The sequence below is a fragment of the Hylobates moloch genome, unplaced genomic scaffold (genome assembly GCF_009828535.3).
Source record: "Hylobates moloch isolate HMO894 unplaced genomic scaffold, HMol_V3 SCAFFOLD_13, whole genome shotgun sequence".
Lineage (NCBI taxonomy): Eukaryota > Metazoa > Chordata > Mammalia > Primates > Hylobatidae > Hylobates > Hylobates moloch.
Window position 1 is genome coordinate 23,189,187 of NW_026652288.1, and position 27,001 is coordinate 23,216,187.

The following is a 27,001-nucleotide window of genomic DNA, read 5'->3' on the forward strand; positions in this document are numbered from 1 at the left end:
CTGTTCCAATCGACTTGGCAGCACGTCTCCCCCAAATGAGGCAATCATACATTTTCCGATCGGGGCCGGCCGGGCCGAGGCTCATTCCTCAGCCAGCCACCTCGGCTTCCCTATCTGGAGGCACCGCGGGCCCCCTGCCTTCCTGTGGATTAATCATGCCTTCGGGGCCCTCACAGCCGGCCGCCCACTCCTTCGGCATGTCTTAATGATAGGAACGAGGAAAGGGTCATTAGCCACCTGTGATCCTGTGTACAGTGTGTACACATGGTGCATGTTAATATGTGTGGGCCGCCACCAGCATCCAGAATACAGGATGTCACCGGACACAGACGGCCTCCATCCCGCCCAGGAGCTCAGGTGCACGGAGCATCCTTTTCCTGAGCAGGGACTCTCCGGGCCCAGGGTTGAGGGCTCCTGGACACCGTTCCTTCTGCTCCAGCCCCACATGGAAATACAAACACACGGAGGCTCACGGCGACTCTTAATTATTTACTCATGAATTATGCATGGTGAGGGTTTTCCAGGCGGGTCTGTGTGGCAGGGCTGCCGATCCGATCTCCAGCAAGTGTCCAGGAGTCCGACACCCCCCCAACACACCAGCTGGTGAGCAATTAGAGACACAGTCTGGGCCTGGGGCACCAGGATTTCTTTCCTGCAATATCCTCAAGCCCCGGGTAGCCCAAGCCTTTTGCAAGCCTGGGCCTGGGACATGAGGGCACTTGAGCTGCAGGGAGAAGCTCTTCCATCAAGGCAGGCCCTGGGGCTAGTGACACGAGGTCCCCTGTGTCGTGGGTATTTATGGAGGATGACCTTCCCCCACCCTCAGCTTGTGTCTCCCAGTGTCCCTGAGTGAGACCACCCTGCAGGATCCTGGCTGACCTAGCACAGAGGGCCTCAGGAGCTGTGCACGCTTGCAGACACCAGGCCACACACACTGCTTCGGATTTGACTGTGTCTTTTTCCCCATCTCAGTAAACCTGCCCAGTTCCTGTTGGGACATGAGAGTTCTAGGGACAGGCAGTGGGAGAAGGCTTAGGAGGGAGCCAAAAGTCAGGGGCTGAGGCTACTTTGTCATCTTTATTTTGATCCTAGTTAAGACCCACCTGCCTCCTGTAAGGGAACAGAAGGAGCCCCTGGGGACAGGGTGGCCCATCCCTCATTCCTGCCTCTCCCAGGTGGTCTGGCACCCCATGATGCTGACCATGCTGAAGATTTGGCCCCATGTGCCAACAGAAAAGGAAGTGGCCAGTTTCCATTCATTCCCGAGGAACGGGCAGCCTAAGGGGAGGTTCGTCTGTGGAGGTGTGAGGTCAGGACTCTGTCAGGTGGAGGACACTTTTTGGTGAGCAGGTGAGTCAGCAGGTGAGCCCACGCCTCATCCCTCAGAAGTAGGGAGGTGGCAGGAATACACCCTTCACCGTCTCCTGGAGATAAGTGATGAGAGGGAAAGACCTTTCTGGCAGGGCTGGGGATGCTGTTGGGCACACCCCAGCACTGGCCTCTGCCCCACCTCCTCTGAGGGATGATCCGAATTGTGAGGCAGTTGCACTTGACCATTGGGATTTTCCCCAGAGCTGGTGGATGTGGCATTGCTGCATTTGGTGATGCTGGGGGACCTTGTCCTGAGGTTTGGGGTGCACCTGCGTGCATTGAGATGCCAGCACATGGCTCTGAAGGAGGGCCTGGGTTGCAGCAGGATCAATGACTGAACATTACGAGAAGTGCTGCTGCCCGTCAGGAGCTCCCAGTGACGTGTACCCACCGTTCTTCACATTTGCTCCAGTTCTGTAAGGAGGTCTTCCACTTCCCCTCTCTGCTCCCTGGAGGTGGGGAGGTGCATCACAGAGAAGGGAACGAGGAGCCTGACAGCCTGAGCTGGCTTCCTAAGCTGTGTGTGCAGGGTCCAGGCTCCAGACTCTCTGAATCTGGGCTCAGAGCTGGGAAGCCGAAGCCTGATGTGTGTCCCAGACTGCTATGAAGATGACCCCCCTCGTGGAGGTGCAGGCGTGGTGTTGACTGGCAGGCTCTGTGCACAGGGGAGACTTCAGGAGGCCAGGTGTGGTGGCTCACACCTGTAATCCCAGCACTTTGAGAGGCCAAAGTGGGCGGATCACTTGAGGCCAGGAGTTTGAGACCAACCTGGCCAAAATGGTGAAACCCCATTTCTACCAAAAAAAAAAAAAAAAAATTAGCGGGTGTGGGTGGTGGGTGCCGGTAATCCTGTAATACGCAGGAGGCTGAGGCAGGAGAATCGCTTGAACCTGGGAGATGGAGGTTGCGGTGAGCTGAGATCGCACCACTGCACTCCAGCCTGGGTGACAGAGCAAGACTCCATCTCAAAAAAAAAAAAAAAGAGAGACTTCAGGGTTCTGCCCTCCTCCCCTCCCACCTCCTGGCCAGCATTGGCTTTGCTGCCTGCAAGATCCCAAAGGCCAGAGCCAAGCTGGCACATAAAATACCTGTGAGGCCTTTCACATTTCACCCACGACTAGCACCAAACTGTCTCTACCCTGCACCTCAGCGTGGCCTATTTCCACCCGTGAATACAAGATTTTCTAGCTTCTAGAGCGTTTTCTTCACATGTGCATGTAATTTAAACAGGTGCTGGCAAAGCACTAACCCCACCCAGGTTCGAGTCCTAGTGTCTTTGTAAATGGTCCCCTCCATACAAAGGGATGGCTGCTGCTCAGCCTGCTCCTCCCCCCTTGGTGAAGGGCCCTGTGCCAGGCTCTGCCAGTTCACGGGCAGCCTGCCAGGAAAGGGGGCTCACCTTGACAAGGAAGCTTTGTGATGTGTTTTGTCGGTAATTGCTTGACCAGTCTCATCTAAGGTACCTCGTCCATTCCAGGCCTCCTTCTGCCACAACTAGCATTTCCTGATGGCTCCCTCAACATCGCTCTGGGCACACATGTATGCCCATGGGATCTTGTGACACACCGGCTCAGTGCCCAGCAGAAAATACTTAAGTTGCCACCTCTGGTGCTGGCACTCTGCCGTCTCACTCAGGGTAAACCGTGCAACACCTTTCTTTCATGACGTTTGAAAGGGGAAATTAAGACTGGGCACGGTGGCTCATGCCTGTAATCCCGGCACTTTGGGAGGCCGAGGTGGGCGGATCATGAGGTCAGGAGATCGAGACCATCCTGGCTAACATGGTGAAACCCCGTCTCTACTAAAAATACAAAAAATTAGCCGGGCGCGGTGGCAGGCGCCTGTAGTCCCAGCTACGCGGGAGGCTGAGGCAGGAGAATGGTGTGAACCCCGGGGGGCGGAGCCTGCAGCGAGCCGAGATTGTGCCACTGCACTCCAGCCTGGGTGAAAGAGCGAGACTCCGTCTCAAAAAAAAAGAAAGGGGAAATTAAATTGAGGAATGGAGTCTCACCGAAAGGCTGGCATGCAAATTCTTGACCTTTGTTTTGGGTACAAGTAATGAGGCTGAAACTAGATTTCGGGCTCCAGGCCCCGAGTCTCCATCTCCTGCCTGACATTTTAAGGAGACTTGAGGAGCTGAGCATCAGGGTAGGGGACAGGAGTGGTGGGAGGTGCGGGGTGTTGGGGCCTGGGCTTCACTTTCGTGCACCAGGACTGTAAGGTGCAGGCATGGCATGGCCCAGCGGGTGGTCCCCAAGGCAGAGAGTGGAGAGGTTTTACTGGGGCCTAGAAGACCCCATTGACCTGATCCCAGGCACATCTAGGCGTGTCTCAGAGGGGCAGGGTTGCTGGCCGCCCTCAGTGCATACCCTCCTCACCTCCACCCTCCCCAGCTGGAAGGAGATGGCTTCTTTGGCGATAGGTGAGGTTGTGTTGTTTTGTAGGAAGGTAGGGGCTGATTTATCACATCAGTCAGGCCAGGCTAGGCTGTGCTTAGGTAACACATAGACTACCAATTTCAGTGCCTTATCACAACAAAGATTCACGCCCCCAGTATGCAACATCCAGTGTGCATAGGGAAACGCTCTTCCATCAGATGGTGGCACCATCTGGAACATGTGGCCTCCAAGGTTGCCATGACGAGCTAAGGGAACTGAGGGTCATAGATGTTTGTAAAGGGCCAGGTCTGGAAGCAGTCTCCATCACCTCCCCACCCATCCTATCTGCCAGACTCCAGACACAGGAGCCCAACTTAACTGCAGTGGCAGCTGGGAGAGTTCCTCCTTGTGCCCAGAAAGAGGACATACTGTGGTGAATACATAACATCCTCTGTGCCATATTAGGATCCAACCCTAGGGATGCAGTGTCCCTGAGGCAGTGATGATCACGAGCCCCTTGTTGGCAGGTGAACCTTGGGAGAGGCATCTACGCTATGAGCCCCAGCTGACCTCGACGTGCAGATATTCTCCATTCAGGCCTGTCCTTCGAGGCTCGAGGTCTGATTTAGTAGGACTGCGAGACATTTTCTCTCTTTTTTTTTTCTTTTTTTTTGTCTCACTCTGTCACCCAGGCTGGCATGCAGTGGCACGATCTCGGCTTACTGCAACCTCCACCTCCCGGGTTCAAGCGATTCTCATGCCCCAGCTTCCTGAGTAGCTGGGACTACAGATGCACGCCACCGTGCCCGGCTAATTTTCGTATTTTTTTTGGTAGAAATGGGGTTTCACCATGTAGGCCAGGCTGGTCTTGAACTCCTGGCCTCAAGTGATCCTCCCACCTTGGCCTCCCAAAGTGCTGGGATTACAGGCGTGAGCCCCTGCGCCCAGGCTAAGGTAGGATGTTTTCTTACTCCAGCACCTACATGGAACTTCCAGTCAGGAGACTCAACGTTTCTTTCTGTGTCTGAGATTTTCTCTTCACACAAATGTGTTTGTCCTCTCTGGAAGTGCTCAGCAATTAAGAAAAAACAAGCATTAGTTTATTGATCATTCAGCACACAGGTACTGAACACCCTTCTTTGCCAGGCACTGTTCGAGTTGCTGGGGTCACACAGAGAATGAGGGCCCAGACCCTGTTCTCAAGGTAGCAGACAGACAGCAGCCGTGGCTGCAGGGAGGGCAGGCACCATTTGCTCAGGGGACTGGATGGGAGTCTCTCACCTGACCCACAAGGGCAAAAGTAAGTTCAGGGTTCTAGAAGAATTGGTGCCTGAACTGGGTGGGTCATAGGCTATAGCCGGGGGAGGGTTGGAAGCCATTCCTGGCAAAAGAGCGGCGTGGACTTGGACCCTGAGCTGAAAGGGGATGTGAGGCTTCAGAAACCATAAGGCATTTGGAATGATGGGCCATGGCCTCTGGGGTGGGACGGGATGAATGAGAGGGGATACTAGAAAAGGGAGCCTGCCCAGATCCTCTTCACGAAGAGTTGGAACCTTATATTGATGGACAGGATTTAAAGCAGGAAAGTAAAGTATCATGATCAGATTTGCCCTTTGCAAAACTCCTGTGGGCAGTTGGGTAGAGAATGGCTGAGAAGGGCAAGACTGGGGGCAGGTAGGCAGGCAGGCGAGCTGAAGTAAGGAGACACTGGGAGACAGTGACGGAAGGTCGTGGCTGCAGATGGAGAAGGGGGTAGATTTGACAGCAACTTAGGCAGAGGAATCTAAGACCTGGAGGTCGAACAGGGGAATGGAGATGAGGAGATAGAGGCGTCTTTCTCTGAGAGAGGGAATTCCTGAGGATGGGTGTTTGGGCGAAGGAACGTTGTGCTAATTTAGCAACTTTGGGCATTTAGGTACCTGTGGAACAGCTGGGGGAAGGTGTGCGGCAGGCTGCAGGGAGGTGGGGGTGGTGCTTAAGAGAGAGGAGAGCTGCAAAGGTAGCCTTGGGAGTTATCCGGAAAGAAGGGATGGAGGGATGAGATCATCCAGGGAGAAGAGGAGGAGGAGATGTGGAACCCCGAGGAGCCCCAGCTTTTAAAGAATGAGCTGAGGAAGAGGAGCCCGCCAAGGAGACTGAGAAGGAGCAGCCGAGAGGGAGGCGGAGGGCTGGGAGAGGGCTGGCATCACAGAAACTGCAGAGGAGGGCTCTGGAAAGCAAGGAAGATCAGCCACGTTACATGTGAGAGAAGTTGAGGACAGCGGCATAAATGTCCCCTTGGATTTAGCGAGCAGGTCACCCATGACTTCAATGAGAACAGTTCCCATGGAGTGGCCAGGGCGAAGGCCACAGCGGAGCAGGTCACAGAGTGAACAGGACGAGGAAACTGGGCTAAGTTTAGACAATGCCATCAAGAAGCTCAGCCGAAAAAGTTTATGTGGGGAGATCAAAAGGGAATTGATTTTTATTTTTTAACCATGTAATATTGGATAGGCTTTTTTTTTTTTTTTTTTTTTGAGACGGAGTCTTGCTGTGTTGACAGGCTGGAGTGCAATAGCGCGATCTCGGCTCACTGCACCCTCTGCCTCCCAGGTTCAAGCGATTCTTCTGCCTCAGCCTCCCGAGTAGCCGGGACTACAGGTGCGTGCCGCCACGCCCGGCTAATTTTTGTGTTTTTAGTAGAGACGGGGTTTCACCATGTTGGCCAGGATGGTCTCGATCTCTTGCCCATGTGATCCGCCCGCCTTGGCCTCCCAAAATGCTGGAATTACAGGCGTGAGCCACCGCACCCAGCCTGGATAGACGTTTTAAAAAGAATTTTTGTGTCATGGTGTAAGCCAGAAAGCATAATGGTGAAATAAACAGTGACACCACATCCAGCTGAAGAAGCTATGGTCAGCTCTGTTTCAGGCAGGGCTGCAGGCTTTACCCGGGCTGCAGGGTGGGTTCAGGTCTGCCCGATGTGCCTGGCAGAGAGGACGATGGCCACCAGGGCACAGGCCAGCATGCAAGTAGAACATGGGTAGGCGGCTGCTCGGGTTGGGCACAGGCCCTGGCTGCATGGCACTAGAAGTTGACAACTAGGTCTGGATGTGCAAAGTCTGCAGTAGGAACAGGCTTTATAGATAGATATTTTTAAAATAAAGTGGCCCGTCTGTCCACTGGCCAACAATTCCAGGGTACCTCCCCAGGGCTGAGCTGGACTGGCAGGATAGGAAAAGGAGCTGGGAACCCGGACCTCTGGGGGCTCACCCCCAGACTGGAAAACAGTTGGAGAATGGAAAAGGCCAAAGGCAACCAAGCTGTGTCTGAGCCATGCCCAGGGCTGTGGGTGTGATGCAGACCCCTTCCCTAACCCACCACCACTTGTGCCCTGGCACTGCCATGCCCTCTCCCCTCTGTCTCTGCCTCTCCGTGGCCTCTGAGACCGACAGCCTCCCCTGCGTCTTTACAGCGTTCTTGACCGAGGGTAACACCGGGCCCTGGATGGGCAGGGAACCAGGCAAATCATGGTAATACTGAGCAAAATGCAATCTTCGGTGATTCAGAAGCCCTTCCAAATATCATGGTGTGTCCACATCTCCATGACAACATGGAAGGGCCTTATGCTCAGAGGCTCAGGCGAGCCGTGTGGGAGATGGTCTGGTTAACAGAGGCCAGGGTACACGGGGTCTCTGATGCCGCCCGAGATCAAATCATAGGGCTGTGATTATGAAAGGGAACTCAACTCCTGGAGGCTAACACCCTTTGCGACTTGAGTTGTGCTTTTAGCTAGGATCTGAAGGCTGGGGATCCCGGACTCTTTATCACTTTCTAGTACTCGAACCTCAAGGGATAACTTATTCACAGTGAGATCCCTTCACCCTCAACTGGGAACCATCCATGCCCTGCCGCCTCACAGGCTACTGTAGGAGGAAGAGAGATTTATATAAAGGGCTTTGGCCACTATAAAGTGAGTCTGCACACGTGGGTGGCCGTATCCTATCATGTGGTTGAGGAAAACACGTCCTGAGGAGTTCACGGCTCTTTTTTCACGGTGGGGTGGGAGGGGATAAAGTCCCATCCATAATTAAAATATGTACATTTGTGTCGTTCAGGGCAGTGAGATGCGGCAGAACAAACAGTATCACTTTTAACTGTGACTGGGTTCAAATCCTGCCTACTTACTTTGGCCACATGACCCTGGGCAAATCATGTATTCCTTGTCTGCGAAGTGGGGCTAATGAATGATCCATGCTTTGTGGGCTTGCGTGACTCTGAAATGAGCTAATGTTTGAAGGCCTGTTATTGAACCCAGAGAAGGGGCTTCATGGATGCTGTCAGTTGTTGCTGCCTGCTCCAGTCCTAAATCACCCTTCTCTCTACCCTGTCACCGCAGGTCCGGGCTCTGTTTCCCTGTGAGAAGCCGCCTCGGCCCACCGAGATGTCCCGGCACCATAGCCGCTTCGAAAGAGATTACCGGGTGGGCTGGGACCGCCGCGAGTGGAGCGTCAACGGGACGCATGGGACCACCAGCATCTGCAGTGTCACCTCGGGGGCCGGTGGCGGCACAGCCAGCAGCCTCAGCGCCCGGCCCGGCCTCCTGCCGCTGCCTGTGGTGCCCTCCCGGCTGCCCACCCCCGCTACAGCTCCTGCTCCCTGCACTACCGGCAGCAGCGAGGCCATCACCAGCCTCGTGGCCAGTTCTGCCTCTGCGGTCACCACCAAGGTAAGACGTGGTGTCATCTCTGAGCAGGAGCCGGATAGGGGGGCCCGGCTTCCCTGCAGGCTCAGGCAAGCCCCACAGGCTCCTGTGGGGCAGCCTGTGCTCCAGACCCTGAGTCCTCCAGAGTCTTGTCCTCCCAGGACCTGGGCCTGGCAACTGTTTGCAAGCGTTCACGAGGGTTTTATTATCCGTAAAGTCTTTCTCTGTGACTAACTTGTAGGAAGAAAAGCAGGTGCTGAGGCCACTCATTGTCCTATGCCATGTTGATTAGATGCTATTTAATGAGTGAAGTAACAGTGGAACTCCAAGATGGCAATACGGGGTTCCTAAATAGATAAATTGAGACCATGCAAGCATCCTTGGGGGTGCCAGTAACTTGGGTGTGCAAGAAGATACTGACAAGCAGTAACAGTCATAAAGGGTGATAAACCCACCCTTTATTAACCACTGGGCCTGGTGTTCTCGTATCCATTGTCTCTTCTGAGCCTTCCCACAGCACGGTGAGGTCAGTACTTTTATCATCCCTGCCTTACAGTTGAGGACACTGAGGCACAGCAAGGGCTCAGTGGGCCTTCTAAGGGCTGGTCCAAGGCTGTGGGACCTTTCTGCAGAGGACCCAGGACTTGTCCCCACAGCTGGCCTCAGGGATGTCAGCTCCAGGTCATTCCCGTTTCTTTTAGAAGAGGCGGCTCCAGCCTTGGGAATGGCAACAGAGGCCAGCCTGTGTTGCTGAACGGAATGTGGAAAACAGTGTTGCCAAGGCTCTTGCTCGGCCTTGGGCTGAGCTGGTCCCCCATCGTGCTGGCTGCTCAGAGCCCCTCAGGCAGCCTGAGTCCTGGAGGGACAAGCCCCTGGCCTGTGACAGGAAGGCCATCAGTCCCCATCCTGCTTCCTCACCGAGCAGGGGCTATGCAGGCTGCCTTTGCCTCTGCTGGCCATTCAGACCCGCCTCCCAAGGAGCCCCCTTGGGGCAGTGTGCGTGTACATGCGTGTATATGCATGCATGCGTGTGTGTGTGTGCATGCGTGTGTATGTGTGCACATGTGTGTGTGTCTAGGCTTTTCTTTTCCTGCTTTCAGAAAAGTTGCCAGAGAAGTTAAAGGTGGGGAGCCCCACCCGGCTATTGTGAGGTGGCTGTGATGCTGGAAAGCCGCGCTCCAGGTGTGCTGCGCCTTTGTCTCCTGGTTTTCAAAACTCCCTTTCAGCCCTGCTTCCCATTAATAACTGTGAGTGCTGCCGGCCGCAGAGCCCGGCGGAGGCCGAGACAATGGAGCTATTGGAGGCTGGCTCGGAGCGCACTGACATCTTGCTGCAGTGCCTTATTGATTTTATTTTCCTGTTATGAAAACACCACCCCACTGAGGCGGGGAGGGAAAGAATGTTGGACAGGGGAGAGGAGGTGGAGGATTATTTGGGCACGCTGCCCCCAGGCCAGCCAAACACATTCCTCCTCTTGGCGCCAGCCCGAGCACTGGTCTGACTCAGTGACCTCTGCCCAGTAAGGCCAGCCGCTGGTTCCCGCTGGCCACATCTGGCAGGCACTCTGCAGGGCCAGCTGTTGGCCATATGGAGAATGGCAGCCGCTGGAACCGACTGCTCAGGGCTCCAGGTGGGAGAGAGAGACTGGGCCCGGAGGCCGTCTTGAAGATGTCTGTCCTTTTAAGGATACATGCCTTTGTAGGGATGGTGTTGGGCTGCTCTGGGGGACGAAGTGGAGGGGCTCGGTGCTGGGACTCCCCCACAGGGCTGTGCTGCCCTCAGAGCTCCCACTTTGCTCCAAAGTGGCTTGATATTCACCATCCTTGACTGGCCTGACCCCAAACCACAGCCACATGAGAGGAAGGGAACCCAGTCTCAGACAGAAAACAACAGCTGGGGCAAGGACTGGGCAGGGTAGCCAGGAGGAGGAGAGGGGGAGAAAGTTCATTCCTGTGAGGACAGCCTGCTCCTTGGCATGTCACAACAGAGGAACTGAATTGTGCCTCCAGCCCAGCCACTTTCCTGCAGGGGCTTGTTTGATTCCCCAGATTATGCCCCTGTCCCTTGTTGCCCAGGAGCACTGGGTGGGGGGAAGGGAGGACAGCAGTGCTCGCTTCCCGAGCACCCCTGGCAGATTTGGGCCACGGTGACTTCCCGCCGTTCTAGCCTGGCTCCTGCCCGCCCAGAGGCCTGTCCCCTAACCTATGTGTCTGACCCCGTGCCAAAACCACATCAATTGACGGGCAGGCCCGGGCCCAGGTATTTGCGGTTTCCCTGGTCAACAATGTGGGTCTTTACTGAGCAGGCAAGGGCTGGTTGGCTCTTGCCCTCGGGAGCTCACTGCTCCTTGTGTATAACAAATCTGTGGCCTGGACAGTATGACCAGATGACCCAAGAATGTCTCTCCTCCTGAAGTTATTGGCAGGGGAGGCTTAGTGCTGTGACTACAGCCAGACTTTGGAGACAGACTGCCTGGATTTGAATTCCGTTCTACCGCTTGCTATCTGAGTGACCCTGGACAGGTTACCTAACCTCTCTGGGTGTCACTTCTGTAAAATGGGAAGAGGTCGTTGTACTTGCTAGCAGAGTTGTTGTGAGGACTGTGTGGGTTAAAACCTGTGTGAAGTGCTCAGAACAAGACAGAACCTGGCATGTGGTAATTCGAGTCCCATATTGGTGCTTACCTCCCCCTATCACCGTTGTCACTGTCATCCAGATGAGGCCTATGGGACAAGGCTCCACCCCCTTAGGGAAAGGTGTTCATGTCCTTTTTTTTTTTTTTTTTTCCTTCAGTAGAGACGGGGTTTCTCCATGTTGGCCAGGCTGGTCTTGAACTCCTGACCTCAAGTGATCCGCCCATCTTGACCTCCCAAAGTGCTGGGATTATAGACGTGAGCCGCCATGCCCAGCCTGAAAGGTGTTCATTTCTAACCTCACCAAGAGGAAAAGGCAGGTCTTCAGATAAGACACAGCAGCCAGGCCCCAAGAAAGCAAGGAAAGGAAAGGGCATCTCAAACCTACCCCTTGGCTGGGACTCCAGATGCTCTGTAGGCAAGAGGGAGCTGGGGGGAAGAGGCCGTCTAGCGGGCTCCAGACCGAGACTGATAACAGCCAGGTGACTGAGGGAAGGCAGTTTAAAGCATTTTTCAGCTCTCTAGGGAAAGCCCATTGTGGAAACAGCTGAAACTGCACTCCAGGGGATGGTGGGGTGGGTGGGCGAGGTCGGCCGGGTGGAAGCCAGGAGCAGAGCTGTGTCCCAGAGTGGGGACAGCCGCTGGAATGTATCTACCGGGCTTCCTGGGTGAAGGGTCTAGAGCCACATGCGGGCCAGAGCCACCCTCGGAAACTCAGCAACTGTCCCTGAGGAAGGTGACTGGGGGACTAGTGTCAGTACTGTGAGGCCTTAGTGTCCCCTCTTGGCTGGGCAGGGCGCAGGGTGAACATCATGTGCCCTGGGGGCTGGGGCATCCCATGCCATCACCCTCCCCACCCAGCTCTGTGGGCCTGGTCACCTTCCCAGGCAGGGGCCAGCTTCTGCCAGGCTCTCTGGGTGGGGTAGGCTGGCTGTGCTCCCAGCAGCTGGCCGGTGAGGTGATGACAATTCTTTCTGTCACTGCTACCTTCAGGCCCGAGTTGATTTTTCTACTTCTTCATTTGTCTGTGGCCTAAAGATTCCTCACGTGTCATGAGGAAAGGCCAGTTGGACAAGCAGACTCCTGGGCTGCTGAAGTACAGGGAGGGTCTGGTGGGCTCCCCCAGCCCCCCAACACACACTCATGGCTCAGACCAATCAATGGCCTCCCCAGGACACAAGTTCCAAGAGCCTAAGAGGAGCAGAGTGACCACGTCCTCCAGCCCCTCATTCTACAGGTCACAGTAGGGAGGCCCAAAGAAAATGTGACCTGCCGAGGTCACCCAGTGAGTTAGAATCAGAACCAGCCTGGGCCAGCTCCTCTTCCCACTCCAGGCTGCCTGGTAGAGCATTCACCATGGTAACCATGATTGCAGCATTGTTATGGTAACTTTTCCATCCGCTCATCCACCCAGCTGATAGCAAGCAAGAGATTTCAGGCCAGAAAGTGGGCACAGTTACCTCTGTGGTACAGGTGAGAAAATTTAAGCCAAAGATTATGTCAACTCAGCATTTCACCACTGCTAAGAGCTTCAAGTTTTTGAGTCTGACAGTACTGGGATTGAATCCTAGCTCCGCCGCTTAGAAGCTGAGTATGTCTCTGAACCTCAGTTTCTTGTCTCTTAGAATTGGGAATAATCATAGTGTCCTCCTCATGGGGATGATGTGAGAACTGGTTAAATTGATAGGCATAGAAAAGCTGAAAACACTAGCTGCCATTTAGTAAGCACTCGATAAAAGTTAATTTTAGAAAGTTAAACCATTGACTGGGTCTACCCAGTTATTCATACATTTGCAGGGAAACCTGCTCCCCCCTGGTGGTTGGTGCTGGGAGGCTGAAGAAAGGTGCATTGGCCTGTCCCCATCCCCTGTCTTATGCGGCGTGAGGTCATGCTAAGGAACTGGGATGGCATCCCATCCCTGGCCCACCACTGTGTGTCTGTCTGTAGATGGTCAGGACCGCAGGGGCAGGGTGCTCCTGAGAAGCAGAACTGCAACTCCACTGCCAGGCCTGTTTGTGGGCCTGAAGGGAAGCCCCAATGCCCCACAGTTGCTGCTGCATGAAATTTAAATTATTCTCAGCAAACCTGCTTGACAGATGAAACAGAAAAGGGACGGCTTCATAAAATGCAATTTTGTTCCTGAAAGAATGGACTCTGCAGAATCCTCACTGATGTCTTTGAAATGTACTGGGGGCTTTTTTTCCTTGTGGTCAGGAGAACTCATGCTGAAACATTCCCATCGTCCCTCAGAGCTAAGCCCTTGAAAATAAATCTAGCTGGGAAGCAGAGCGACTTCGCCTGTGTTGGAGGCCCGAGAAGAACCGAAAGGGGCCATGAAATCTGTGGGCTTCGTCGTCAACACTCAAAACACCCGGGTTTTGACATTTATGAGCATTTAGGGCTGTCGGGGTGGATATGTGTCGGGGTGGATATGTGACATTTATGAGCATTTAGGGCTATCGGGGTGGACATGTGACAACGCTGGAGACCGTATCTTCCCCATGCACTCCAGCTTCTCTGGAGGAATGCTCTTCTTGGGGGAGATGATTTCCGTGGGGATCATGTGAGTGACCGCAGGGCCAATGTGGCAGCCCCTCCTGTTGTATACTTCTGGGCCCCATGAATGGAGAGAGGATGCTTTTGCACAGAACTCTCATTCCTCTTGTATTCACATTGAAAATCGAAGGCTGCCTTGCCAAGTGGGCTCAGTTGAGAGAATCATTCAAGCCCCTTTCACCATGAATTTCCAGACTGCAAGTGATTTCATCCAGAAGACTGTTGCTTTCTCCATGAACAAGAATTGTGATTTGCCTTGTGATAAATTATCAGGGAACAATAACACATTGTGAGATAACACAACCCGTGCACGTTAGTACTGAGCTAATGGGTTTTGCCTGTACCTTAAGTTGCAATTACAGTTTGATTTTGTATTCATTGACTTACAACCCACCTGTCAGTCACTAAGTGTGTACAAAATTGAAAAATGTCATGTTTCCAAAGCACCCATTTCAAAGCCTGCAGTTTGGGCTGAGTGGCCCGAACTTAAATTTCTGATTAAGGAGGCAAAAAGAGGGAAGAAGATGTATTTTGCCACATTTGTAAGAGACGGGCCTTAGTCTGGGCAAAAAAAAGTCCATACATGGATTCCAAAATAAAGATATCAGAAGACTTCATTGACTAGAGCCAGTTGTGTATGTAAGTTAGCTTTTGCTGCTTGATAATACCCCCAAAACCTGGGGTTTTAAAGCCATAACGGTTCTGTGGTTTGACTGGTCAGTACTAGTCTGGGCTGGCTCAGCTGATCTCTGCTAGGCTGTCTCATTTATCTGTGGTCTGCTATAAGTTGGCTAGTGGCTGAATGATCAGGGTTGGTCTCACACATCTGTGGTTGGCCAGCTGTTGGCCAAGGTGACTCAGTCCTTTGTAGCCTGTCATCCTCCATCCAGCTAGCTCAGGCTCATTCACATGGTGGTCTCAGGGTACCAAGAGCAGCAAGAGAGCAAGGTCCATGCACAGATGCTTTTCTAACCTCTTCCTGAGGCATGTTTGCTAAAATCCCATTGGCCAAGGCAGGAGGCATGGCCAAGCCAGATTCAAGGAGTGGGCAAAGAGACCCCACCCCTTGATGGGGGATACTGCAATACCACATTGCAAAGGGACAGGCATCTAAGGTTGGAAAGAGTTGTGATCATTTTTGCAATCTACCCACAGAGTGTTCCCAGCATGTTTGTTTAGGCACAGTCATTCACCCTTCAGTTCTGGCCAAGGCTGGCGTGCCTCAGGCAGAAAGGATTACTCTCTCATATGGCCTGGTATAGATGTGGGACACTCAGGACCCACGTACATCTATCTACTCAGAGAACTGGCTAATGAGGTTTAAAAGAGGACACCCAGCAAGGATTGTGCTGCTAGGAACGGACTGTCCAGCAGCTCTCAGGGGATCTCGCAGGTACACTGACCTTGGCTTCTAAGTTCAGAAGCTCCAATGCTTGATCCTGTCACCGCTCCAGGGTTAGTGGGACTGGAACACTGCGGCCCCCAGGACATGCACAAGGACAGATGCTAACCTACTGATTTGGAATTTAAAAATCACCCCGAGGAGGCCACCTTCATGGACTTTGACCAGAGGCTTTCTCCCTGTGAAAATCCCCTTGGGAAAACAAATTCTGATGGGGAGACTTCCTAATGAGTCTGAAATCAGGAAAGGGAGCCTGTTACATGATGCAGTATGCAGTAACCACAGATTCGGACAGCCCAGTGCCTCTTTCTCCCTAATAGGATAAATCCTGTGCAGTTCCCCAAAAGCCCTTATAAGGGCCTCTTCTTAAATTAAATTAAGTTTTCTGCAAAGAGCATCACTCAAGATGAACATAAATCTACCTCTTATTCAGTTCTAATGGTTTTCCCTGTTTCGTTTAATTACTCATGTTGCAATTAAACAATTTTTTTCCCTTGAGAAAGGACAGTATTTTAGCTACATTATGGGTTAAATAGGCTTTGGAGAACTAGCCTGGGAGTCTCATCACCATTTATAACATTTTTTTTAATAGGGAAAGTATGTTCCAAAATCTAAACAGCCAAATTACAAATGAACTTTCAGAACCCAACCCATTTGTTACCTAGGAACTGTCTGTAATGCTAAAAATAACTTGGGGGAAATAAACATAAAAAGGAGAGCTTAATGCATCTCAGTATCATTTATCTACCATCAGCCCCTACACAGTTAGTTTAATTTCACTGAGGGAATGTCCTCCAAACCCAGACTGACCCTATGCCTGTTCTTCTTACTTTCATGGTACAGCCAGCCAGACTGGCCTGAGCCTTCGAAAAGCACAATGCCATGGGGAAGAGGCATTGTGGAAGTCTTTGCAGAGAGGAGCTGATGTAACTTAATGGATTACCAATCAGTTTCAACACTCCATTTGCTGCCCTAAAAGGAAGGTTTAGGAGAATTCCATGTGCTGCTCCGGCTGCAGTCTCAACTAGTTGTGGCATATTAATTTGCATTGTGAATCTGCCTCTCTAGAACCCGTAGGCAAGAAACCTCATTTTCCCCTGGTAAATAAAGAGCCCTGAGAACTGAGCAGAGTGAGCGGGCCAGGCATCTGTATGCACAGAGACTGCTGTCACACACCTTTCCTATTGATGGCAGCAAAATTCTGCATGCCTAGCTTCCCCTCCTCTGCTTCCTGGAAAAGATGGGTGAATACTTTGTACCCTTCTGGCACTGTGAAAAGGAGTCCCGGGAGCTGGGAAATGGCACGAGGTGCACGTCTCAATAGCAGAAGGCCAGTTGTCCGCACTCCATCCCTTGACTTAAATTGTTGGCTGCTGTTCGCTGCAGTCCCTTAAGAAAACACTCTTTAGCCACCCACGGGGCCACCCTTGCTAGACCTGCTCCCCAAGGCTCAAGTGTCAAGGTTAAGTTTGTGGTTCTCTGTCCCCTACTCCTGCCTTCCTTTGCCCTTAGACAGCCACACAGTTTCCCCTTGGCCCCCCGACCCCAGACTGCCAGCAGGTAGGGCTCTTGCCCGGCCCAGATGGAGCTGTGGATGGATAAAGGAAGTCACTCACATTCCACGTTCTTATTTTTTTTCACACCTGGAGGGGTGGAAACTCAAAACCCACTTGGGCCCCCTTGTCTAAGATGGTCGGCTAGGGTAGGGAATGGGGGGATCCTGTTGGGGTGTCCCAATTGCTCATGCTTTCAGATTTGATTGCTTTATTTTAAAAACGTGGATTTGAATGACTGAGAGTCACCTGGGGCAGAAAGGACAAACCCATGAATGCAGCTTCATGGATGGCCAGATCCCTCTGGAGCATCCCAAGCTGGTTCTCTTCCCACTGGCCGTGAGGTCAGGGCCTCCCAGTGTGACGCTTCTCTCCTGTGTCCAGAGTGGATCTGCCCAGCTCTCCCAGCATTCAGGCCAGCCCTGGGCCATGGCTCTGGCGTCTCTGTGATTATCTTTGCAATTCTAGAACAGCACCTGCCTTGAGGTTGCCCTCAGGAGGCTTCTCTGGCAGGACAGGGGGACTCAGCATAGGACAGCCTCTTTACAGATGAAAACACACCCAGTTGAGGGCCAGACTGATGGTGAACATGACCCAGATTCTTCAACTACTACTTAAAGTATCCCTACTTCAGGTTAGAAGTGGGCCCCAGGCTGGAGGGTGGCAGAGGATGGAGGTAGGAATGGGGGCATGGGCTGAGCCTGCCTGGTGAATTGATTGTGCTGACCTCATGGTCTGTAGTGGGCATTTCTGCCCATTTGCCCAACGTTCATTTTCTCTCCTCCCTTCCCAGCAGAACCCCCATTCTGTTCAGGTATCCACCACCTCACATGCTCAGAGAAAAGTGAACCCCAGCCTCTGCCGAGAATATGATTCTGGCCAGGCATGGTGATCGCACTCCGCTCTCCGTCATTAGTTTAGGAAAGGGTCATGTGAGGCAGTTCTGGAATAGAATATGAAGGTAATCCCTCCTGGGGCTTCTGGAAAAGGTTTCCTTGCTTTTAAGGAAGAGTCACAAGAAAAAAAAGTCATCCTTCTCCCTCCAGACATTGTCATGACTGCATATGGTGCCTTGAACTGCTGTAACCTTCCTCCTACGAGCCTGAGGATGAAGCCAGCACATGAACAGTGGAGAAAACAAGAGAGTTCCAGATATACTGAACCAGAGCCCTGGTACTGCCTTGCTCTGGGCTTCTTGTTGTGTGAGCCAATACATTTTCTAGTTGTGTGAAAAAGAAATAAAAAACAACCGCCTCCATTGCACAGACGGCTCCCAAGCAACAGCTGTGGGTGCCTCCTCTCTCTCCTAGACCTCACCAGGCATGTCGGTTTGCTAAAAGCAGCTGCAGTGACCTTCTTGAGTACCCTCTCGTATTACTCATTCATCCCGGCACTCACTGCTGCATACAGGGATCCTGCTATCTGTTGCTTCTCTGAATGTCAACACCAGGACACAGCTTACTACCACCACACTCCTCTGTGTCAGTGGGTCTGTGTTTCTATCTGAGGGAAATCCACTAACACACTGGTACGTGAGCCAGGAGGTCACTGGAGAGCGTCACCCCACCACCCACTTTAGCCACGCTGAAATTCGCAAACATAGGAAGATCTCTTATGCCCTAGGGCCTTTGCACCTGCCACCGTCTTCCTAGCATTGTCATTTCCTCTCTTTCCTGCCCAGAAAAACTCCTGTTCATCCTACAACTGAGAGCCTAAAGGTTATCACCCCCTGTGATAGGAAAACATTTTTTGCTATTATTTCTCTTGTTCCTATAACAATTTTGTTTACGTTCCTATTATGTCAATATTATGTGAAATTTACCCATTTATTTATTTGTCTCCTTATGAGGCAGCAAACTCTGTAAAAATCAGCTGCCCATGATGCCCAGTCTATAGAACCTCTCAATATGTGTTTGAGGACAGAATGAATGGATTAATATATATGAATATTTATTAATTTCTTTAGCCACTATTGTTGGGTTAGGGAAGATGAATCCTTTGACATCATCTCAACTTACCTACTAACTGAGAGAAGATAGTGGAGCCACCTCCAAAAACAGTAATTTCTGTGGGTGCCATGATGAGGATGATGAAGACGTAACCCCGTGGTGAACTAGCATGAAGCCCTCATGGGTTCGTAGTTGGGGCCTCAGCCCAAATGATGAAGCTGTGTTGGGGGGGCGCAGATTTTACATCATCGGAGCTTTTGCTGTAGTTACTGTGCCCTTCCCATCTCTCCTAGAGCATTTGGAGTCACAGTATCACAGCCTTTTCCTTCAAATATTTGCATCTTCTCAAGATTTTACTCTGACTTGCCTGTAATTCTCTGCAGCTTTTTGCATTTATTTATTTTATTTAAGGCACTCATCTAGTAATTACTTTGTTGCAGGCACTGTTCTAAGTACTTTACCAATGTGAACTTTTTAAATCCTCATTATAACTCTCCGAGTAATTATTATTAGCACCACTTCAGAGATGAGAAAGACTAAGGAACTTGACCCAGATCACTCAGCAGAGTGGGATTCATCACCTAGAGCTCTGAGTAGGCCCAGCCCAGGACAACCCTGGTGAAATTGGTTGGATGAGCAGCTGAATGCATGCAGATTCCAGGCACATCCTTCCCCAGTGCTGGTGACACGACCTGAAGGTGCAGCCACAGACTCCCCACAGGAACAGTTTTGCTCGTCGGGGTTTGAAACAACCAACAAACGTCAGGATCAAAAGGTACAAGGATCGCATGGTCCAGCCCCAGACCTCATAAACAGCCAGCTGCAGTCCTCTTCATTTTTTGTCTGATCAGGCGACCTTTTTTCCTTACCAGCCAGATGGGGTGATGCAGATAGCACTCCGGTGCAGGACGCTTGGGGACCGTTGGGCCTTACAGCCCTGGCCTCTTTTTCTTTCCGAGGGTTTCTTGTTTTGCCCCCAAGACATGGTGCATGGCCAGTGTTTGCACTCCAGCCCCCGCTTTCAGAGGCATTGGCCCAGTTCCATCGCAGAAGGGCAGTCACAGCCATCAGGACCGTCTGCAGGTGTTGCTGGGCAGGCCTTGAATATATCCAAGCTCAGGGAAGCGGCCCCCTCTTGCTGGTCCCTTAGTCGTTCTTGGTGGATTTGAACCTGGGCTGGGAAGTGGAGGTGCAGCAGAATCATTGGCAGGACGTTTGTGTATGTCGGAAGCAGAGCAGCCACGATTTGCCACTGTCTTCCCTGTGAGCTCAGCGCCACTTTGGAGGAGGAGAGGGAAGAAGGAAAAGGTCACTGTGGTTATGGTTTTCATCTCGAGCCCTGTTCCTATGAGATCTTTCCTGGGATGAGGAAGGAGAGACCCTATTTGAGGGGGCTGCTAGGAGTGATGAAAAGCACCCTGGGCTGGGGTCAGGAGGTGGCGGTCAGGACCCATGTTCATACTTGACTGGCTGAGTGACTTTAAGGTGGAATGTTGAAGCTCTCTGAGACTGTTTCGTTATCTACAAGCTGTGCACAAGAATGTCCACCTCACTGGGCTATTGTGGGGTCTAAATGAAACAGCTGGGTGAAAGCGCTTTATTAAAATAAATGCCTTGGTTTGTGGAGACAAAAGGTAGATTAGAGGTTACCAGGGGCTGGCGTGGAGGGAAGGGACAGGGAGTTTTTGCTTAATGGGTAGAGTTTCTGTTTGGGATGCTGCAAAAGCTTTGGAAATAGTGGTGATAGTCACATGGCACTGTGACTGCCATGAATGCCACTAAACTGAACGCTTGAAAATGGGGAAAATGGCAAATTTTATGTTAGCATATTTTACCACAGTGAAAAAAAAGAAAACTCAAACCTAAAGAATAATGAATGAATGAATACCCACCATGGGAAGAGAGAAGCAATGTCTGAGCATAAAGTCAGGGACAGCTGACGCACCACGCCATTTCCTTGATGAAGAGAAATAGGGGTGTTGGTCACAGGGAGCAGAACGGAAGCCCATCAGATGATGGGTCTTCATGCAGACCAGCGTGTGCTGGGCCGGTTACGAGGAAGGGCTCCTGAGGAATGGGCGGGAGGGTGGCCCAGCCCCCAGGGAAGGTTCCTGGGAACATGTGGGGTCAGCATGGCTGAGGATCCCCATCAGGACTCACCAGGTAACCTGATCTGGGTAGAAAGGCTCTCCACGCTCCCATTTGCTCCTCCCTCAACAGCAGCAGCTCCGCAGGCTCGGAGCTGCCCGGCCACAAGGTTACTGTCAAGCACAGTGGGCGGGTCAGGCCTTTAAGAAAGAGGGTTGTGGTGGACACCAGAGCTGTAGAGGAGCGTCTTTGTGGTCCATTTCTCTAGCACCCCAGAGAGCGGAGCGGAAGGTGAGGCCTCAGCCATGCATATTCAGAGGCAGGTTATATGTCTCACCAGCATCAAGCCCACCAGAGCCCAGCTCTGGGCTAGAAATATGCACCTGGCACAAGTGTGCACTTTAACCCTGGGTACTCAGCAAACATTCTAAGAAGCAAGTCTGGACTGCCAACCAGCCAGGACCTGGGATTTGTCCTTGGGGTTGCTGCTAGCGTCATCATTGTCATTGTCACCATCACTGACATTTATTGAGTGCTCACTGGGAGCCAGCCACGGCTCCAAGTGTTTTTGCCTGTGAACCCTCTCCAGTCTCACAACTGCATGAGGTTGGGGCCGTAACTATCCTCATTAAATAACATAACCTTGGGAGGTGGTATCATGTCCAAGGTCACAGAGCCCCAGAACTGGGTTCACAGCCTCTTTATGATGCTGTTGGTAATGTGGAGACACAGGCCTGCCTCAGGGCAGAAACAGCCCCTGCTTTGAAGGTGAGTTTGATCCTGAGAAGAAAGTGATAGAGGAGGAGAGAGAGAGGGGAAAAGATGCAGGCCCCAGCAGCTCACCCACTGGAGCTCCAGAACCTGCCCACTCCACCCGGCGCAGGAACCTCCACCCAGCCAGGTGCGCAGAGCCTGGCAGATAGACTCCCTGGTGGATGCCAGAGCCATAGGGGGCATGTTTGTGGTCAATTCCTCTAGCACCCCCTAGAGCTGGGCTGAAAGTGAGGCCTCAGCTATACCGCGTCACCATCGCCTTGTCCATTAGAAATATGCTGAGGGGGCCGGGCGCAGTGGCTTATGCCTGGAGTCCCAACACCTCGGGAGGCCGAAGCGGGTGGATCACCTGAGGTCAGGAGTTGAGACCAGCCTGACCAACATAATGAAACCCCGTCTCTAGTAAAAATGCAAAAATTAGCTGGGCGTGGTGGCGGGCACCTGTAATCTCAGCTGCTTGGGAGGCTGAGGCAGGAGAATCGCTTGAACCCAGGAGGCGGAGGTTGCAGTGAGCCAAGATAGCACCATTGCACTCCAGCCTGGGCAACAGAGCAAGACTCTATCTCAAAAAAAAAAAAAAAACCATAACAGAAATATGCTGAGCGTGTGAGTTTTATTCTTCCACAATATGAGGCTGAGGAGATATTGAGCAAACTGTATTGTACCCATAACTCATATTAATGGGAATTCAATAGTGGCAACTTGTCATCTGCTGAGATTAGAAGGGCATATTATGAATATTGTGTTATAATGGCGTTAAAAAGGCATTATGAATTAGGTTCCATGTACCACATCAGGTTCCTTATAAATAATTGAGGAAGAAACTGGTGCTTGGAATTTGGGATTATCCATTTTTGAGATCCCAGCAGTTCCCTCACCGGGCTGATGGGGCCCCATTGATCTGACCACTCACCAGGCCACAGGGGAAGTCTGTACCTGGCATGGCCAATGGCTTTGTAAAATGAGCACTGAGCAGAAATTAGTAACCGCCGCGTCCAGCAATGGACTGTGCATTTTTCCTCCAAAATCTTCCCAAGTCCAGATATTCTGTGTCCCTCGCCTCCAGTTGCTGGAACTCTGGTGGCATCTGAGTTGGCAGCAGCCTTCCCACCACCACTCACACCCGCCTCTGATCCCCTCAGTGGCGAAGACTTGAGCCTTGATACACCCACGGTCAGACAGTCAGTCAGGCACCAGCAGCTTTGTCTCTGGTGGAAGAGCCAGGGTGTCCGGCCACCACCCATCTTCAGGTGGGCTTTTCAGTCCTGCTGTCCTGTCCTGAAGGACTCCACCACCTGCTGGCTGTGCCTCCAGATCCTCAAGGCACCAGGATGGAAGGCAGCCCGGAGCTTCACAGGCGGCCCCACTGTAGTGGGTCTTCTTTAGTTCAGACCTGCTGTCTCCACGTGGCCCTGTGAAAGACCAGTAGGAGCCAGTGCAGTCGCTCACGCCTATAATCCCAGCACTTTGGGAGGCCGAGGTGGGTGGATCACCTGAGGTCAGGAGTTCGAGACCAGCCTGGCAAACATGGCGAAACCCCTGTCTCTACTAAAAATACAAAAGTTAGCTGGCCGTGGTGGTGGGCACCTGTAATCCCAGCTACTCTGGAGGCTGAGGCAAGAGAATTGCTTGAACCTGGGAGGCAGAGGTTGCAAAAATATACAAAATACACAAAATAGCCAGGCATGGTGGTATGAGTCTTTAATCTCAGCTGCTTGGGAGGCTGAGGCAGGAGAATCGCTTGAACCCAGGAGGCGGAGGTTGCAGTGAGCTGAGATCGCTCCATTGCACTCCAGCCTGGGCAACAGAGCAGGACTCTGTCTAAAAAAAGGGGGGGTGGGGCCATGCGCAGTGGCTCACACCTATAATCTCAACACTTTGGGAGGCCGAGGCGGGTGAATCACCTGAGATCAGGACTTTAAGACCAGCCTGGCAAACATGGCGAAACCCCTGTCTCTACTAAAAATACAAAAATTAGCTGGGCATGGTGGTGGGCACCTGTAATCCCAGCTACTCTGGAGGCTGAGGCAAGAGAATTGCTTGAACCTGGGAGGCAGAGGTTGCAGTGAGCCAAGATCACGCCATTGCACTCCAGCCTGGGCGGCTAGAGCGAAACTTCATCTCACAAAAAAAAAAAAAAAAAAAAAAAAAAAAAGGAAAGAAAAGAAAGATCAGAAGGGCTTCCTGGCCAGTGTCAGGTCTGTCATTTAGTTATCAAAGCCCAGAACTTGGCTTGGAATGGGGAGGTGGCTGCCTCCAAGGAAAATCTGAAAGGAGAGTAGGGGAGAAGCAGGCAGACGCTCATCCTGTCTCTGTTCGGAATGCCCTTGAGATCTGACCTCGTGCCAGGAGCAGAAGAAAGCTTCCTGTGACCATGGCCGACCTCGTGGGCCATTCTGAAGCCACTGAGCATCGGTAAATGATGTGATTCCTCCCTATCATTGGGGTGTTGTTTGTCCCTGGATTTCCAGTTTGACTTCTGTCCTATGGCGTGCCTGAGGGTGCCAAGAGACAGGAAGAAGCTGCTGTGGTTTGAGAGGCAGTCAGGGCCAAGAGGTTTCTTTGCATGCAGGTGAAACCGTCAGTCGCTTAGCCAACCTCATTAATCCTAGCTGGGGTACCATTGCACACCAGCAACATAAGTACTTAACACACCTCTTGGCCTGCACAGCGATGGGATTAGGAGCCCAGACTCTAGATTCAAACTGCCTAAGATTGTATCCGGACTCTCCCACTTTCTAACTGTGTGACCTTAGCAAGTTGCTTACCCTCTCAGAACATTGGTTTCCTCTTCTATAAAATGAGATAATAATACTATCCATTTCATTGGGTTGTGGGGAAAATTAAATGAATTAATAATACAAAGCACTTACATCAGTGTCTGGCATCCAGAGCAGACTCTGTAAGCGTGATCTGTTATTATTGCCATGGTCTTCATTGTGTGACCTCCTCCTCTCTGCCTGTCTCTTTCCCTCTAGAATAAAGGTCCTTGAGACAAAAGACCTGTCCTCTTAGGTTCTGCATTGCTGGCACCTCCCGCTTGCCTGTTATGTGCTCAGTAAATATGTGTTGAATTATCAAGTTGAATTGTGGGTAGAAGGTGTAGTCATGGAAATCCACTCGCTTTACTGAAAAATAGCTGTGCACTTTTGAAAACTATATTTCTTTTCCACGGTCGTATATTCTCATTTCAGAGGAGCCCCGTGGCTGCCTCTTGTCCTTTGTGTGGCAGGCATCTCGGCAATAGTACTCAAGAGTCTACAGATCAATTAGACATGTATTGGCATGCATGTAGCATCTCGCTAATTAAAGGAATCCCAAAGTCAGGCATTTTGCAGAGCACTTGCTGTGCCTCCATGAAATGGGAAATCATTGCCTCTATCTGATGTTCCGAAACCCGGAACCCGTGCCCCCCCAGTCCTGGGCTCCGGCTCCCGTTCTGTTTGTTGGTGGTTGTGGTTATGGTTGTTTTTGTTGTCATTGTTCTTTTGTTTTTTAAGCCATTTGTGGAGGGCCAGGCCCTGTGCCAAGAGCTTTACATGTTTTGTCTCCATTCTTAGAGCAACCCCATGTGGTAAGTCTACAGTTCTGCCCATTTACACACATGGAAACTGAGTTTTGGAAAGCCTGAGAACTTGCTCAATGCGCTAGCTCATACGTGGTATTATAGAAACGGGGCTTGAACTCAGACCTTTTTTACTTCGAAGGCTGTGACTCTAACTCCCAGTTCTTTTTTTTTTCTTTTTTTTTTTTTCTTTTTTTTTTTTTTTTTTTTTTTGAGACAGAGTCTCGCTTTGTCGCCCAGGCTGGAGTGCAGTGGCGCAAACTCGGCTCACTGCAAGCTCCGCCTCCCGGGTTCACGCCATTCTCCTGCCTCAGCCTCTCCGAGTAGCTGGGACTACAGGCGCCTGCCACCACACCCAGCTAATTTTTTGTATTTTTAGTAGAGACGGGGTTTCGCCGTGGTCTCGATCTCCTGACCTCGTGATCCGCCCGCCTCGGCCTCCCAAAGTGCTGGGATTACAAGCGTGAGCCACTGCGCCCGGCCAAACTCCCAGTTCTTTTCCCCAGATGTCTGCCCTTAGGTATCTGCCCGAACCTCAGATATAAAATTCCCAGAATGGAGCTCCATATCCTCAGCCTCAAAGCTGTGCCTTCTTCTGCATGCCTGTCTCAGGGCTCAGGTTTCCTGCCCACCCAGCAGTTGCAGCCACATGACTCTTCCCTCCCTCACCATCCTCATTACTGCCCATCAGTGAGCTGAGGTCCACCTTAGTAGATTTCTGGAGTCTACCCTTTTCCCTCCAGTCCCACTTCCACTGCCATAGTCCAGGCCCATCATATCTCACTTGAGGGGACATAGATTGCCTCTCCTAGCTTCCTGCCTCCAATCTGACCACTCTGTCACATCCGTCCTTTTTTTAAAAAATGTACAGTTATTCCATACTTGCCCTGAAGGAAAAGTGGCTTAAGACCCTTGGCGTTCCCACATCTTCTGGCTTCACCAAGCCTCATCTGTCACCTCTGCACCCCCACCCCCGTTGGGTCTTACATTTCAGCCAAACATCAGCCGCATGCCCCAGCCCTGATGCGGGTGAGTTCAGCTGGAGCATGTGTGAGTGACCCCTGGTTCTGCGCCAGGCAGAACACAAATCAGAAAGAACTCTGGCCTTAAAGACAGGCAGCCTTGGGTTCATTCCACTGGTAAGCTGCTTAACCATTGTGTGGCCTCTTTTTCCTCATCTGTAAAATGGAGATAACAGCAATACTACCTTAAAAGAAATTCCACATAAAAAATCTAGCCCAGGCCAGGTGCGGTGGCTCACGCCTGTAATCCCAACACTTTGGGGAGCTGAGGCGGGCCGATCACGAGGTCAGGAGATCAAGACCATCCTGGCTAACAGTGAAACCCTGTCTCTACTAAAAATACAAAAAACATTAGCCAGGCATAGTGGCAGGCGCCTGTAGTCCCAGCTACTCTGGAGGCTGAGGCAGGAGAATGGCGTGAACCTGGGAGGCGGAGCTTGCAGTGAGCCAAAGTCATGACACTGCACTCCAGCCTGGGCGACAGAGCGACACTCCATCTCACAAAGAAAAAAAAAAATATCTAGCCCATTAGGCCAGGTGCGGTGGCTCACACCTATAATCCCAGTGCTTTGGGAGGCCAAGGCAGGCAGATCACAAGGTCAAGAGATCAAGACCATCCTGGCCAACATGGTGAAACCTCGTCTCTACTAAAAATACAACAAATTAGCTTAGCGTGGTGGTGCGTGCCTGTAGTCCCAGATACTCAGGAGGCTGAGGCAGCAGGACTGCTTGAACCCAGGAGGAGGAGGTTGCAGTGAGCTGAGATCACGCCACTGCACTCCAGCCTGGTGACAGAGCAAGACTCTGTCTCAAAAAAATAAAAATAAAAAAATCTAGCCCGTTACTAAGCAAACAGTAAGTGCCCAATAAATGCTGGTGATCATAGTGAAATACAAATTTTGTCTTAAGAATAAATTCCTGGAGGCTTGTTTTTTTTTTAAAGAAATGGACTCACATCCGAGAAAATAAGGAGTGTAGCATTTAAACAATGACATCTTGCTGGTTTCTCCATGTTCTTCTAAGGA

At 51.7% G+C, this 27,001-nt stretch overlaps 1 protein-coding gene across 1 annotated transcript in view; it reads left to right on the plus strand.

Moving 5' to 3' along the window:
- KLHL29 (kelch like family member 29) overlaps positions 1-27,001 on the plus strand; it is a 325,784-nt gene that overhangs the window by 165,116 nt on the left and 133,667 nt on the right. The window contains exon 3 of the mRNA XM_032172350.2: positions 8,128-8,457. Coding sequence (XP_032028241.1) covers positions 8,173-8,457 — 285 coding nt within the window. The 5' untranslated portion in view covers positions 8,128-8,172. The remainder of the gene's footprint in view (positions 1-8,127; positions 8,458-27,001) is intronic.